The sequence below is a fragment of the Citrus sinensis genome, chromosome 6 (genome assembly GCF_022201045.2).
Source record: "Citrus sinensis cultivar Valencia sweet orange chromosome 6, DVS_A1.0, whole genome shotgun sequence".
In the NCBI taxonomy this organism is placed as follows: Eukaryota; Viridiplantae; Streptophyta; class Magnoliopsida; order Sapindales; family Rutaceae; genus Citrus; species Citrus sinensis.
In genome coordinates this window covers 20,271,716-20,287,677 of record NC_068561.1, presented here as the reverse complement: position 1 = coordinate 20,287,677, position 15,962 = coordinate 20,271,716, and the positions used below count along the sequence as shown (strand labels likewise).

The window sequence follows — 15,962 nt, the reverse complement described above, 5'->3', positions numbered from 1 at the left end:
TTTGCATACAACCACCGCTAGTTTTATTATTGTGATTACAAATAAATTGCTCAAACTTTCTACCTTAGCCAACAAACCTTTTAGCCACTTCTATATATGAAGAATTTAAACCTATAATTTCTAAGTGCAATTACATTCGAATATGCCATGAGTCAATACTCACTAATATTATTTTAATTTTTAATCATTACTCTTTTCTTTTCTCTTTTTTTATCTCCTCTCTCTCTCTCATTTCCTCCCACTTTCCTTTATTTTCTCACTTCCCAAACACCCATTATAAAATAGATTTTTTTTAATATTTTATTATTTTAGAGAATTATATTTTGTACATGATGAAATAACTTTAATGGGTGAAAACTAAAAATTAAAGGATAAGACTATTTGAAACCATAAAAAAATTTGTTATATTCGGATAGTTTAGGAATATCAAATTTTAGATGAAAGTGGATTTGGACTTTAATTTTAAGGGTTAGAGTAATACATTAACTACAATTTTTCATTATATTGTAGTGAAAATGTAAATAAAAGAGAGAGTAAGGAGCTAACTGCAATTTGTCAGTACTCATCTAACAAAACAAAGAAACTAGGGGTATGGTGTCACATGGGCCGGACGCCTAAATAATAAAATAAAATAAAAATATTAAACATAACGCCTTGAGGATTTGCGAATGTGGATTAAGCAATTATCAATCGATTTAGAAGCCCGTCACATATTAATGTTTTGTAATGCTTCTCATAGCTCTCTTTAATATTGCTAACGAAAATTGTATAAAAGAACTATTATCTTCACTAAATAATGAACCCGAACATATGATATTATTAATTTTTTTAATAAAATAAAAATAATCTTGAATCAATGAAGAAATGCATTATTTAATAATAAGAATTTTATCATGAAAAAGTAAGTTTACAATTTAGTCAATTTATTTTAACTAATAATAAAATTTAGTTGTGTATTTACAATTATTCACCGACCACTTATTTTTTCGTGTTTTTTCAAAAATACATTTTTTTTTTACTAAATTCTACTTTATGTGCATTTTCTTACACTCGTCCACTGCTGTCTTAACATTATTAATAAAACTAATAGAATATTAGTCAAATGACCTTTTTATCCAAAAACATAAAATGACTATTTTATCCTCAATTAATGCCAAAAAGGAAATGCCGACTTTCTTCTCAAGCTACTTAAATATCTTTTAGTCTTTTCCATTTGAACTAAAAACAACCTAATTGATAAGAATATCAAACCTTGGCCAAATAAGAACTTTAATAAATAGTTTCTCTGGCAGCAAAGATGTTAGTAAAGTTAACAAACCCCTACTATTGATTCACGGAAGGAGTGCCAAGCATCAATGACGAGGTCCAATTGATGTGCCACATTCTTCCCAGGAAACAAAAGGCCTTCCTGTTAATAGTTCAGCAAATATGCATCCTATGCTCCAAATGTCAATAGCAGGGGTGTAGTGCAAAAGAAGCAATTTTAGAACATGCAATAACCAGATACTCAGAAATTTAATTTAAAGTAAATAAATTACAGATCTACTAGAACAGAGCATTAAGGAAAATTTATTGCTGGAACAGGCGGCAATGCAAACTCAGGTATTGCTAAAAGAAAAAAGCAAGAAATACATAATTCAAACTGATGAATCTGCCATGCCAAAAAGCAAAAAGATAGGCATGATTTTCCATGCCAGCAAATGGTGTTCAAGAATAACCATTTTGAACCAAAATCTAAATCCAAGACCTCATTGAAACTGAAGCTAGAAGAATATATATTTCATATGCCCTTACCTTAGAAAAATGAACCGCGGAGTTCAGGGGCACGATGCCATCGAGTTGTCGGGCACTCTACAAACACAAAGGTTGATGGAAATTGGGAAAACAATGGCGTGCTTTCGGTTTCTCGCTCGAGGTGGTGATGTTATTTTGACTTTTTTTTATAAAAAATTTCACCTATTAAACGTTGTCTGATTAGGTGAAATGATAATTTTATCCTTATAATATTAATAAGATTTTAATAGAGTTAAGACAGCAGTGAACAGGAGTAAGAAAATGTATTCAATAAAAAAAATATTTTTTAAAAAATAAATAATCGGTGGATAATTATCATTTTCTGTAATTTTATGAAGAAAGGATCTCTAAATACGAAAAAGGGTGGGGTTTCGCAGGAATTTTAAAGGGGTGCTCGAAGTTCGACTCCGTTAACGACCAAACGGGCCACCCAGCTTTGCCCCCAAGCACAAACACAAACACAAACACAAACACAAGCGTCTTACTTTATTACCACTCACTCTCTCCTTCTCTGCCCCCCTCTTTCTCTCGCGCTGTTTAATTTATACTCCATTGTTGACACCACAGCAGGCAGGCAGAGAGAGATCTGATCAGCTGAATCTCGCACGTGCAATCAAAATTCTCTCAAAACAACAACATGGTGGATCCGGCCACCACGCCACTAGGCAAAATGCTACTGGACGAGATCACTCCCGTCGTCATGGTCCTCCGTACACCTCTCGTTGAAGAATCTTGCGGAAAAAATGGCATCTCATTGCTCCAGATGCTCTCTCCTTTCTGCAACTTCAGCAACATCGACGGTCGGTTTTCATTCTTCTCTATCTCTGTATTCGTGTCTAAATTGAGTGGAATTTGAAGTGTTTTTGGATCTTTGAATTTATTGTGCAGTGCCTGTGCGGACAGCGAGTGATCAGCCTTACAGGTTACACAAGTTTAAGTTACGCCTGTTTTACGAGTCTGATATTCGGCATCCAAATTTAGAGGTATTATTGTGACTACTTGGTTAATGCTTCATTTGTCAGCTTAGAAGATGTAAACGAAATTCCTTACTTGTTAGAGATAATTTTAACAATATACTTGAGTTGTAGACAAGGAGCTGTGGATATAATTAGGAGATAGGTAATGCAGGAAGAAGGGAATAATTAAGATATACTTTAGCAACATTATACTGAATAACCTATTTATACATAGTTTGCCCATTGTAGTTTCTCGACACTCCATCTGCTCCGGAATGATATTTTGATTTTGTATGAAATAAACAACTACTGGAGAAAACTGGTCATTTAAGTTTATCCTTTAGCATGTTTGAATTCGTCAAGTTTTTGGTGTATATAATTGTTGTGCTTCTTGCTTCCCACTTTTCATTTCTACTCACTCAGTGATTTAAAAGCCACAACACCTGAAAAGTATACCTTTAGTTTGATATGGATGTTGAATATTGTGCGAATGGAAATTAAATTTAACCCCTGTCTCGTTAGAGTTTTTGATTTGATAACATGTTTCTTTGGTTAAGTAGGTAGCAAAGGAGCAGCTGAAGCAGGTTATTACACGAACTGGGGAGAAAGAGCTTTCAGAATTGGGTTCAGACCCACCTGAAATTAGTGATGTAGTTGGTCGTAAGTAATATTCTCATCATTCCTTTCCATTATTGAACTTAAATATGTTTGGGGAAGCTTGACTTTGTAATCAATTTGTTGACTTTTTATCACAGGCTCTGAATCTGAAATTCTGCCGTCGTGGTTTCAACTTTTTAATAAAGAGCTCATGTATACAGTGTCCTTTTCAGAGCATGAAGCTTTTGACCATCCTGTTGCTTGTGAGCATTTGAAATTTGTTGTGAAGTTCTCTCTCTGCTTTTTCATATTCTAGTATTATGCTCAACAGTTCTGATCCTTTTTTTTTTTTTGCCTGGGATGTCAGCAGTTCAAAATGTTAATATTTTGTTCTTTGCATAATATTTGGATCGTATCTTAGACATTGCTATACAAATTGCTGTGCAGGTCTTTTAGTTGTTTCTTCAGAAGATGAGCAGCCCATCAACAGATTTATTGATCTTTTCAACACTAACAAGTTGCCTTCTCTACTTAACGATGGTGCGATGGACCCAAAGATTTTGAAGCATTATTTGTTGGTGCATGATAATCAAGATGGACCTTCAGAGAAGTATAGTTGTCTTTCCTGTTATCCAGTTGTTGTGCATTGTGCGTATATATAAGGAATTTGCATATTAGTTTTCCAAGCCTCAAGCTTTCTTTATCTATTCCATCCCATTGTTATATATTTGCCTTTTGATAATATGGTAAAAAATTGTGAATTTGAGGTAATTTCTTATTGAGAGTAACGAGTGTCTGAAATCATTGTCACAATCTTTTGAGTTTCGTTTCTCTGTTTCCAGGGCATCTAAAATCTTAACAGAAATGAGAAGTACATTTGGCCCAAACGACTGTCAATTACTTTGCATTAATTCTTCTGAAGATGGCCGCATAGAGCGTCAAGATAATCCATGGGCTTCTCATGTAAGTTATTCTTGTAAGGACCAGATCTTTTTTTTCTTTAGCTGGCCTTCAGTTTGTACTGATTGTTCAAATTATATCGAAGTTAGAGAGGCTAAGGCTATGGCTTCGTTCCTTTTTCTCTCCTTTTTTTTTTTTTTGGGCAGAAATCTGATGCTTCACCTAGTAAGCATCTTGGCTCTTTCCTTAACAACGATGATTTTAGTGAGGTATTTTTTTTTTTTTTTTTACACTATGTTTCTATAGTGTTCTTATATTGTATTCATGAATAATGATTTGAATTGTTTCCATGGTGGAGATTTTTATCAATATGTTTGCTTTGTGCCATTTGGAAACAGATAAAAGATGTCATGCAAGAATTAGCATCTAAACACATAATTCCTTATATGGAGCAGAAGATACGTGTGCTCAATCAACAGGTTCTTTTCTCTAACATTTTGTTATTTTGGCTCTTATGTGAGGAGAGTCCTGTCCTTTTGAACATATTATTTTTCTCATTTGTTTTCATTTCTGTCCTTTTCAATTTATGTTAATTTTGTTGTAATAGGTTTCTGCTACAAGGAAAGGTTTCCGAAACCAACTTAAAAACTTATGGTGGAGAAAAGGGAAAGAAGAGACATCGGATTCCCCCAATGGTCCTATGTATGGTTTAGAGACATGTTTATATGTTACATTATGCATCATGCTTCCCTTTTTTTGGCCTTCTAATTAGTTTTATTATTCACGGTTGAAGGTATACATTCAGCTCAATTGAATCTCAGATTAGAATTTTGGGTGACTATGCCTTCATGTTACGAGATTACGAACTTGCATTATCAAACTATCGCCTAATTTCTACAGATTACAAACTTGATAAAGCCTGGAAACGTTATGCTGGCGTGCAGGTAGTTTCCATTCTTGTCATTATGATTGTCTTCTCTTGTGGTGCTATTAGCCAGTTTTTAGAGTACACATAGAAAAAGGAAACTTAGTCATCTCATTTATTTTGCCTGGAAACAAAATAATAAATCTTAGTGTTCTGAATTACAAATTAGTTTGTACCAGCTATAAGATTTTGTTTTGGTTAGGTGTGCTGGCATGCTTAGATGGCTTATGTAGTTTCTATAAGAAATTATTATTTTCTTAATCTGCCAATGTGTCTAAAGTTCTTTTATTTGCTCTGTTTTGTTGCTTGTGAGAATTAATTTGCTCTGTAAATAATTTCCTGTTGGAAGATCTATAATCTTTCTCCTATTTTCTTGCAGGAAATGATGGGGCTTACTTACTTTATGTTGGATCAATCAAGAAAGGAGGCTGAGTATTGCATGGAAAATGCATTTACTACATATGCAGTATGTATAGTTCTTTCTTGATGTATCTCTCTCTTTCTCCTTCTCCATCTATTATGTGGTAGCTATTTGATACTCCAATTAAGCATCGTCGCCCTATCTTTGTGGGGAACTTAAACAGAAAAAATATTTATATGCCCTTCATTCAAAAGTTCATTTGCCCACTTCAATCTTCTTACATATTGCATTTCAAATAAAATTAATTGTTTGGTATCTTTATTTTGGAAAATGCTACAGACTGAGGTTTTGCATACTTTTCTGAATATCTTCATCCCCTTTTTGACGGCTTACTTTTGTTAGCATTCAATATAACTCTTGACAGTTTTAGAGATTTCTTTCATATTTATATCTGCTCTCGAGGTGGTTTTTCTTATTAAAAAGAAAAAAGAAAAATTGAAAAGAAAAAAGAAAAAAGTGAAAGGACTCTTAGCACATTTGCTTTTAAGTTTTAATGGAAGAAGGTCTACATTGGTGCGATTGAAAGAATAAGGATGATATCATCTCTTAGAGCAGGGTGAATGTGAGGAGTAAATAGAAATCCAAAGATTTTGATAGAAATCCAAAGAAATCCAAAATGTTTTTTGGATTTGTAGCCCCATCAATCCTTGTATATATTTCTTATGGTTATATATATAATGTTTTGTTTCTTAGTCCAAAAAAAAAAAAAAAAAGAAATCCAAAGATTAGTTTGAAAATTAACTTGATATAGTTGGTCCTCGGAAAATGGAGCAAATATTTTAATATTTACCCCACAGGTAATATTCTCTGACATTGACTTAAAATTCATGCAGAAAATTGGGTCATCTGGTCAGCAAAATGCCACTCGGTGTGGTCTTTGGTGGGTAGAGATGTTGAAGGCAAGACATCAATATAAAGATGCTGCCACTGTTTACTTCCGCATTTGTGGCGAGGTAATGCTCCATTAATAAAATGAGACTGGCTAACTTTAAAAATATTTGCACCTTACAATTTTTTCTTTGGTTAGGAGCCTTTACATTCGGCTGTTATGCTTGAGCAAGCATCTTATTGTTATTTGTTGTCAAAGCCCCCAATGTTACACAAGTATGGATTTCATCTTGTTCTTTCTGGCGATCGTTATAAAAAATGTGATCAGGTACCTTCACAATTTTCTCAAAATATACTCTTCAAGTTTTTAGATGCGTCTTTTAAAACTTTCCTGCAATGTCCTCTCAGATTAATCATGCAATTCGTACATATAGAAGTGCTGTTTCAGTTTATAAAGGATCTACATGGAGCCACATCAAAGATCATGTTCATTTCCATATTGGACAGTAAGCTTTCCATTCAATGAATTTAGATTTTGCATGACTGACAAGTTGAGAACTTACATTAATGGAAGATATATAATTAGAACTCATTTAAAATAGGTGGTACGCTGTTCTTGGGATGCATGATATTGCCGTTGCACACATGTTAGAAGTCCTGGACTGTAGTCATCAGTCCAGGACAACGCAAGAGCTGTTCCTTAGAGACTTCCTTCAAGTTGTTCAGGTGACTATTAGTTGTAGTTCTTGCCTTTATGCTTGACAGTTATATCCGTGAAGGTAAATGTGGGGTTCTTAAGCTCACTTACTTTAACATCTATGTTCATTCTGCCTGGTTCCTTTGGTTTGGCATGAATCCAATATATCCAGGCTTTCAATGTTTCTATGCTAAATAGTTTTTTTATGCTCAGAGGTATTGATGTTTTCTCATTTGATCTTAATTTGAACACTAATGGTAATCTCTAGTTTTTGAATGGCTTTACTTTCCTGTATTGTCTAGGATTCTGGTCTTCTGGCATTAGTTTATTTTTTTAATTCCTTCTTCCACAATATCTATTTCTCTTTGAATACTTCTATTACTTAAATACTTACAACATGAATACACAAAAGAATATGTTAGTTTTCTAGTCTAATTGCTCATCTTGTTTCATCTAAATTTTCCCTCTTTTAGTCCTTTGTTATTATCTAAGGTTCTGCTTGGAGAATGGCTGGTTTATCAGAATCAGATGCACCATTTAGTCTACCATGGAGCTATTTAGGGGTGGGCAAAATCGGGTTCGGGTCAACCCGATCGGGTTTCGGGTTGTTCGGGTTAGACAAGGAACAATCCGAACATAACCCGAATTAATGACCCGACCCGAACATAGTTCGGGTTGGATTTGGGTTATGTTCGGGTTGGATCGGGTTGGATTTAAAATGGGTAGAATTGAGTTCGGGTCAATTTGGGTTAGTTCGGGTCAATTCGGGTCGGTTGAAATAGGGTCAGTTCGGGTCGGTTGAAATCAGGTCAATTCGGGTCAGTACGTTTTTTTTTTTTTTTTTAAGAACCCGATCGGGTATTCGGATCAGGTCGGGTTTGACCCGAACCGATCACAACCCGATCGGGTTTGTAAATTTCAAACCGATCGGGTTTCGATCCCGACCCGATCCGACCCTAACCCGAAATTTATCGGGTCGGGTCGGGTAAAATGCCCACCCCTAGAGCTATTAAGGATAGTTTCTAGACCTCCAAAGTGTAAACTTTTTAGCTTCTTCAATAACGGAAAATAAAGTGTGCAAGTTCTATTCAATGTCTTTTTTTTTTTTTTTTGAATTTCATTTCAATTCCGGTTTTGATGAATTGCTTCGCTCTCTTTGGCATTTATAGAATCAAATGATCAGCAGTCATGCATAAAAATATTGAGAGGCTTTTCTTAAGTCTTGACTCACTTTCTTCTAGATTCTTACTGCCCTTTTTTCTTGGATAATGTAGAAAACTGGGAAAACCTTTGAGGTAGTGAAACCTCGGTTGCCCATTATCAACATTTCATCACTTAAGGTCATATTTGAAGATCATCGAACTTATGCATCAGCAGAAGCTGTAAGTTGATCTTTATCTCTCTCCTTCTCTCCCTAATTTTGATAATGCCATTTAATTGTTAGCTACATAGGACTGCTAGAAAGTTTGAAGTATTGGCTTTTTGGATTTGACTGATGGCTTATCATATGCCTGCTGATGGAAAATTCTTCGGAAATGTTTTTAATACATTTGATGATGGCTAGGTGGTGAGAAAGGAATAAGATTCAATACTTGATGTTCTTTTGAATGAATCAGAAGTGATAATTATCTCTATGCACCTTTTGCTAAACTGGCTCGTAATTGTATTGGTTTACTGCTTTTCAGCTAAGAAATAGCTAAAACAAAGTGGATTGTTTTCTATTCTTAAAATCAGTAGAGTTGCAAATAATGTGAGCGAGCATTGCAAAATATAAGAGCAGCCTTGAACTAGTGATCAGTGAAGCATAATGTTTTCTTGATTCTGTTTTCCATAGTAAAGATTACTTTCTTTTTTAAGCTTGGAAACAAAATAAGTAGATGTAACTGTAAATATCGCTGATACTTGTGGCTATGATTGGTCTAATAATATTGATCAGTCCTTACAAATGTGTCTGGATAAGGTTCTTATTGGTTCACTGACTGCTTGAAAGTGGTTTTGATGATTTTTAGTTTATGGTATTATTGTTTTTAAAATGTTTCAGGCTAATGTTAGAGAAAGTTTGTGGAGGTCGTTAGAAGAGGACATGATTCCGTCATTGTCTACTGCCAGGAGTAATTGGCTGGAGCTACAATCGAAGCTTATCATGAAAAAGTTTGAAGAGTCAAACATTTGTGTGGCAGGAGGTATGAAGGTGATGGTATTATGATAGTTGCATAGTTGCTCTATGTTTACAACCTTTCCTATTTTAAGCTAATGACGTCCGATTTTAGATTAAAAAATGCACGTTTTCTCCTCTGTAAATAAATTGAGGTTGGGGTTTCTGGACTGATTCATAATTATCACCTTTTCATCATCAGCAGAAAGCAATATATATGTTTTTGCTTGATTATTTTGGCTATGGCCTATGCTATTGTGGAACAAAGTAGGACTGCTAAATTTTGAAATGAAATGAACTTGTATGGTTGGCAATACTGAAACCGTTATTCAACTATACATATGGCCTTTCATTTAGTCTGCCCACCATAATATCCTTCATTTTTCCTTTAATTACTGATCTAATTCCTGGGTTTAATGAAATTTTTAGTGCTATGTATGTTTGGCCTTCTTCTTTCTCTAAATGCTGCTTATTTCTTTTCCTGACATGAGTGGCACATTTCTTTCTGTGCTTAGTGAACATGAGCACGGCAGTTTCATCCATGCCACATGAATAATTGAGGGTGTGTAGGGGTTGTTAGTTCAAGTTGTACCAGCAAGGATGATATGGCAAGTTAGTATAGAAATGTTCAGTCACTCTTGTATTCTTTTTGACATTTTTCTGTGTCTTTGCAGAACCCGTGAAAGTGGATATTGAATTTAAGAACCCTTTGCAAATCCCTATCTCCATCTCAAATATTTCTTTGATATGTGAGCTTTCCACAAGATCTGATGAAATGGAATCTGGTATATTACTTTCAGTTTCTCTTCTTTCCATTTTGAATTTAGCTTTTAGTAATTTTGTTCGCTGAAATTGAGTGATTTATATCTGGATGACAATGCAGATTCAAATAGCTCGACCACTGAGCTTCAGAATGATGAGGAATCGAAATTGTTGACCACCACTGGGTAAGTGTGATGTCTTTTTAGTTTCTTTTTCCTTAATGATTTTCAGGTCAGTTTCTGTATAATGTTGCATAGGCATCTCTTTTCTTCACGTTTGCTACTGTTGAAGTGACTGTTTGCTTGACTATTGTAGGGAGATGAACTCTGATACTTCTTCATTTACTTTGTCAGAGGTTGACATTTCACTTGGAGGCACTGAAACAATTTTGGTAGGTGTATTGTCACTGGACAGATCAGTTGAATAAATTTGGAAAGATCTACTATCTATGGATTTGGTGCCTGCCTGTTAATTAATATATATATATGTTTTCCCTAAATTTGAGTGCATTTAGTGGCCGGTGATATTTGGCTTGCATGTTGTCAAATTTGTAAATCATGTGCAGAAAGATGTGAGCTTAAGTATATCCTATTTCATATTTGTGCATAGATGCTTTTGATTTCTGTACTATTCCATGTGAACATGATTTACTAAAATGTAAGCAGATGATAAGTATGTATTATATACACACATGGCTATATTGATGACTGTTGTTACTTTCTTCAATGCCTTACACACACGCACATATATGTATAGAGGGGGGCGGGGGGGGGGGATGTTGGAGATTCTATAATGTGGACATCCTCATTTTAACAAAGTGGGGATGCCTCTAAAACATAGATTCCAATGCACTAACAGAAAAAATTATAGAGTAATTGTCCTGTAGTGTATTGAAATATATATATATATAGATATAGATATATATATCTATATATATACATACATATGTACATATATATACACATATTTTTCTGCAGTTTTCTTACATTTAAGAGCCCTGAAAGTTGTGATCTCTCTCTATTTTTCAGGTACAACTGATGGTAACTCCCAAGGTTGAAGGCATTTTAAAAATTGTTGGTGTTAGATGGAGATTATCAGGTTCTTTGGTTGGTGTATATAATTTTGAGTCTAATCTTGTGAAGAAGAAAATTGCAAAGGGAAGAAGGAAAGTGAAATCTTCTCCCAGTAATGACCTGAAATTTATAGTTATTAAGGTATACTCTCCTGGTCTGCCCTCTCTTACCTTTTCTGGAATTCACTTTGTTGAATGAGTTTCATAATTATGTTTTTTTAATGAATTTTTCTCATTTGTAGAGTCTACCAAAGCTTGAAGGCTTAATTCATCCTCTACCTGAAAGAGCATATGCAGGAGATTTGCGGCATCTTGTTCTGGAGTTGAAGAACCAATCAGATTTTTCTGTGAAGGTACATTTTTAGCCATGTTAGTGTTCTACTAAAAAATAACAGGAATTCCTGCATTTTGTCAATCACCAATCAGGACCCCTCAATTTCAAATAAAGGATCTATCTTGATTCAGAACATTGCCTTAAACTTCACTAAAATTGAAATGGAACTACTCATTAGTATTTAATTTTCTGTGATGCCTTTTGTGGAAGCTACCTTGAGGGCAAATCCATGTTCACCTTGCTGTATGACTCTGTTATTGTTTGGTGCTATTGCAAAAACTATTGCTATTATTGCATTTATGTATTAAATGGCAATTCCTAAATGTCACTTCTCAAGCAGGGTCTAGCTTTTGCTATCTTCGTGCATGTTCTATGGTATGAATGTCTGGATATATAAATTCATCTGGTTTTTAACATGGCATAAGATATGTTAGCAGAATCTGAAGATGAAGGTCAGTCATCCAAGATTCCTTAGCATTGGGAATCGGGATGATATGACAAAGGAATTTCCTGCTTGCTTACAGAAAATGACAAATGCTGAACAAAGTGTTGCTGGTGGTAACTTCAATAAAATGCCTCAGGCTGTATTTTCATTTCCAGAGGTCGGTGTGAAAGTTCTTCCTGTGCATTTTCTATTGATTCATATGAATTTGGCATCTTTCCATTTTTCTTTTCTTATGCCTTCCATTCATCTCTTACTTTAGGGTATATCAATACAAGGTGAAACACCTTTGTTGTGGCCTCTGTGGTATCGGGCTGCTGTTCCTGGAAAGATTTCATTGTCCATAACAATATATTACGAGATGGGGGATGTATCAAGTGTCATAAAATACCGTTTGCTCCGCATGCATTATAATTTGGAGGTTTGTGCTTGAGTATGGGAGATAAGGATTCTTGTTTTATTTGTTTCCTTTGAATTTTTTCTAGCACTGGTGGTTAGTTTACATAGGGGCGAATCTCTCTGTTTGACAATTACTAAATGTTGGTAAATATTTATTCAAGACAAAATTTGACAACCATGATGTGGAGTTTTTGTGGATCTGTGTTAATATTTATAATTCTTCTCTTTAGGTTGTTTTGTACATTATTCCATTTATTTTCTTAGTCTTCTGCAAATTGTGATTCTAGCATCGATGATTTTTGTAATTATTATTAATGAAACATTTCACCGCTTAAGTGAGCACTTATCTTAATGCTTATTGATTACGGGCATGGGCAGTGATAATGTATCATATTCATCTTCTAACAGGTTTTACCATCATTGAATGTCTCATTCCAAATTAGTCCATGGTCATCAAGATTGCAGCAGTACCTTGTGCGCATGGATGTTGTGAACCAGACTAGCTCAGAGAATTTCCAGATTCATCAGTTATCATCGGTTGGGCACCAGTGGGAAATTTCATTGCTTCAACCTTTTGATTCCATCTTTCCTTCAGAATCTTTATTTGCTGGTCAAGCACTGTCATGTTTTTTCATGCTTAAGGTTAATATTTTATTCTATCTGCTTAAAAAATGAAGTAAGGCATTTGTTTGCCCTCATTAAGATTTGAAGGTCTTCTGCTGTGGTTATTACAAACAATGTGGTTATGTTATTATTGGCCTGATTCTCAGCATCGCAGACTTCATATATCAAGGTGTCAACTGCCTTAAATCCTAATCTGAGCATGACCTGAACCTGAGCTTTTCTAGTTTAGGTTGTTAATCTGACATTTGTATTGATCGAGGTTGAGTATCTATTTGGTAAACTCAACCGCAGCTTCAGCTTAGTCTATTCTGTAGCTCTGTGGCATTGATATTCATTAAACGTATGGTTTTGGAGAAAAGATATTTCTTCAATTTTGGCATGAGTTATTGTCTCATGGAGGAATGGATAGCTTATTGTCTCAATTCTTCTTTGAACACTTGCCATTAAACATCAGAATGGACATTTTCATACAACTAACCTAAACCCACACTGAACCAAGTTCAGTGGATTGAGGCTAGGCTGTGCTTGGGAAGGTTTTGCCTAGATGTGTATTACCTTAGGTGAGTGTAGTTTGACCTATAATTTGGTCCAACCTGCTTGGGTTGCTGTCCAAACTTATGTTATGTGATCAATTTAGGTCCAGACGTGTGACTTTAAGCCTCATCTTTTTAAATTGGTCATTTTTTTTCAATCATTGTTGTGCATGTATTAGCTTCTTGGAAGCATACTTATGATCGCAAGTTGCCTTTATCTCTTCCAATATTATTGAATCTTCTTTTATCTTATTGTTTGTCCTTGTCAATTTCATCAATCTTCTTCTCAACTTTTTGCAATTAAATTACTCTTTGGTTTCAGAATCGTGGGGAATCATCGACTTCTTCAGATGACACCTCATCTCCTTCCCGCCTCCTTGGTAGTGATGTGAGTCTTCAGGGCACTGCTGACACACTGTTTGATATCTCTGGCTCACCTTTGGCTGATTTCCATGCACATGAAAGGTTACTACAGAGAGTGTCACAGGTTTGTAATTTTCTTGCAACCTAATGTTTTCTACTTCACTGTGATGATTAGATATCTTATGGATCCAGACCCCAATTTGAAATTGTTCTGTATTCTGTATTCTGTAATATTATTTCATGGTTGCTGCTCATGCCTTATCCATTTACAACATCCTTTTTTACAACTATTCTCTGTAGATGTCATTTTCTATTGGTAAATTGAGAATGATATAGTATATCCATTTATAATATTGTAGGATAATTATTGATGTACACTTCTCTTTGTTGTTTATCGTACTTTTAATTTTTTATTTTTGTAATATACTTAATTTTTATCGGCATCTTTATGCTTGAAGAGATCCAATGATATATTATTATATATTATTTGATATCAACATAATTCTTCTCCCACCAATTAAACATGGAGAAACATCAAGTTGCCATAACATAATTCGTCAGTTTCTCAAAAAACTTGACTGTATTTTACACGTATATGAAAAAGGCTAATGAGCAATGCCAAAGCTCTGCAGCTACTTGGAAGAAGTGCATGTTACTTTTAATTCTTTGTGCAGTATTTCTGCCTTGTTGATCATATTTGCTCTCTGTTTTTTTCGTGGATCAGGATGACACAAATACAGTTGACTTCATATTCATTTCTCAGCCATCAAAGAGTGACAGTGATTCAGGGATTTCTGATCCACAACATCTATTTTCTCATCACGCATGTCATTGCAGGTAACTGATACAAAAGTCCATTGTGATTGCGAAACTGAAGCTAATACCAAATATTGTTTTCTTAATCCTTTTTCTTTTCCTTTCCCTCTTTTTTTTTTTCTTATAGTATATTGGGTAAAACTCCAATTACATGGCTAGTGGACGGACCTCGGACATTGCATCATAACTTCAATGCTTCTTTCTGTGAAGTTAATTTAAAGATGACTATATACAACTCATCAGATGCAGCTATGTTTGTGCGTGTTAATACCTTTGATTCCCCCAGTAGTAGTGGCCAAACAAGTGAAGCAACTTCGCCTCGATCTGCTGTTCCTTCTGGAAACCAAGCTGGGTGGCACGATGTGCCTGTATTAACCGACATCAAAGTTACATCTCAACTTCCTCTAAATCAAGTTAAAAGGTCATCATTGCTTGAAAGTGTCTCCCCATTCATTTGGTCTGGGTCAAGTGCTAGCAGTGTCCGCCTTCAGCCTATGTCAACAACTGATATTGCTATGAAAGTTTGCTTATTTTCTCCTGGTACGTATGATCTATCGAATTATGCTTTGAATTGGAAGCTTTTGACTATTAGTGGTCAAGGAAATGAAGGAGAAACCAGACAGTCTTCAGGGAGTTGCCCTGGGTATCCCTATTTTCTTACTGTGCTACAGGCTTCTTGAAGTTCAAACTTGATTTATTTTTGCTTCCTTCCCCCACACTCAGCTATATGCTGTCTCAGATATAGTAAAGTTTTGTAACTCTAGTTTGTAAATTATTGTGTTTCGTTGTAAATTTTATTTTTCTTTTTACATCAAAAGAAACTGTGGAAAAGCATAGTGGAGGCAGGAGACAAGAATTAAATTCTTTTTAGCAGTAGTGAATTTACCACCCCTAATGTAATTGAACTCATTTTTGTTGTTCAATCTTCTTTTCTATACTCCTTTGACTAATAAGGTAATATTGAGCTACCAGAACCTTAACGTTTTTTGACATAAGGCAATATTCGCAGCTCGTCCTCTTTCTCCCCATTTTGTGGTATTTGTCGCAAGTTTTTCTTCTGTTTTCGTTATGACTTCAAAGTAAGATTTGCAATTAGATTTTGATGGTTATTGTAAAATGTAAATGAAATGGCTAGCAGTTAAATATCGTGTGATGAAAGCTACTCCCTTACGTGTGATTTTTGACAAATTTGCAAAAGAAGAATCCGTGAAAAGAGTGAATAAAATAAAAGCTGATGATAGAATTTCATAAGGGCATAATTAGATTTTAAGATGAGTTTATAAACTAAAACATAAATTTTTAAATTTTGATGATGGCTTTCTTGAATAAATGAATTTAATGAAT

The 15,962-nt window shown here is 34.7% G+C and overlaps 1 protein-coding gene across 2 annotated transcripts; it reads left to right on the top strand.

Moving 5' to 3' along the window:
• The first annotated feature begins 2,256 nt into the window (after positions 1-2,256).
• LOC102628846 (uncharacterized) lies at positions 2,257-15,555 on the top strand. Of its 2 annotated transcripts, XM_006481547.4 has the most exons (28): positions 2,257-2,594; positions 2,683-2,777; positions 3,311-3,410; positions 3,506-3,610; positions 3,795-3,957; positions 4,190-4,310; positions 4,454-4,516; positions 4,646-4,726; positions 4,855-4,949; positions 5,041-5,191; positions 5,552-5,638; positions 6,427-6,546; positions 6,621-6,749; positions 6,830-6,927; positions 7,024-7,147; positions 8,393-8,500; positions 9,160-9,301; positions 9,948-10,058; positions 10,157-10,220; positions 10,351-10,426; positions 11,064-11,249; positions 11,350-11,460; positions 11,879-12,043; positions 12,146-12,304; positions 12,691-12,924; positions 13,762-13,926; positions 14,527-14,639; positions 14,746-15,555. In XM_006481547.4, exons 1-28 carry the CDS (start codon positions 2,432-2,434, stop codon positions 15,296-15,298), a joined length of 3,882 nt encoding a protein of 1,293 aa, XP_006481610.1. In that variant the 5' UTR covers positions 2,257-2,431; the 3' UTR covers positions 15,299-15,555. The 2 variants fall into 2 exon arrangements, with proteins under 2 accessions (XP_006481610.1, XP_006481611.1); XM_006481548.3 differs by lacking the exon at positions 2,257-2,594 and having other exon boundaries at positions 2,763-2,777; positions 3,311-3,414.
• The last annotated feature ends 407 nt before the right edge of the window (positions 15,556-15,962 follow it).

Coding starts and splice junctions, on each gene's coding strand:
- LOC102628846 (XM_006481547.4), top strand. CDS start 2,432: ATGGTGGATCCGGCCACCACGCCACTAGGCAAAATGCTACTGGACGAG. Junction 6,750..6,829: donor GTTATAAAAAATGTGATCAG/GTACCTTCACAA, acceptor ATGTCCTCTCAG/ATTAATCATGCAATTCGTAC. Junction 11,250..11,349: donor TGAAATTTATAGTTATTAAG/GTATACTCTCCT, acceptor TCTCATTTGTAG/AGTCTACCAAAGCTTGAAGG.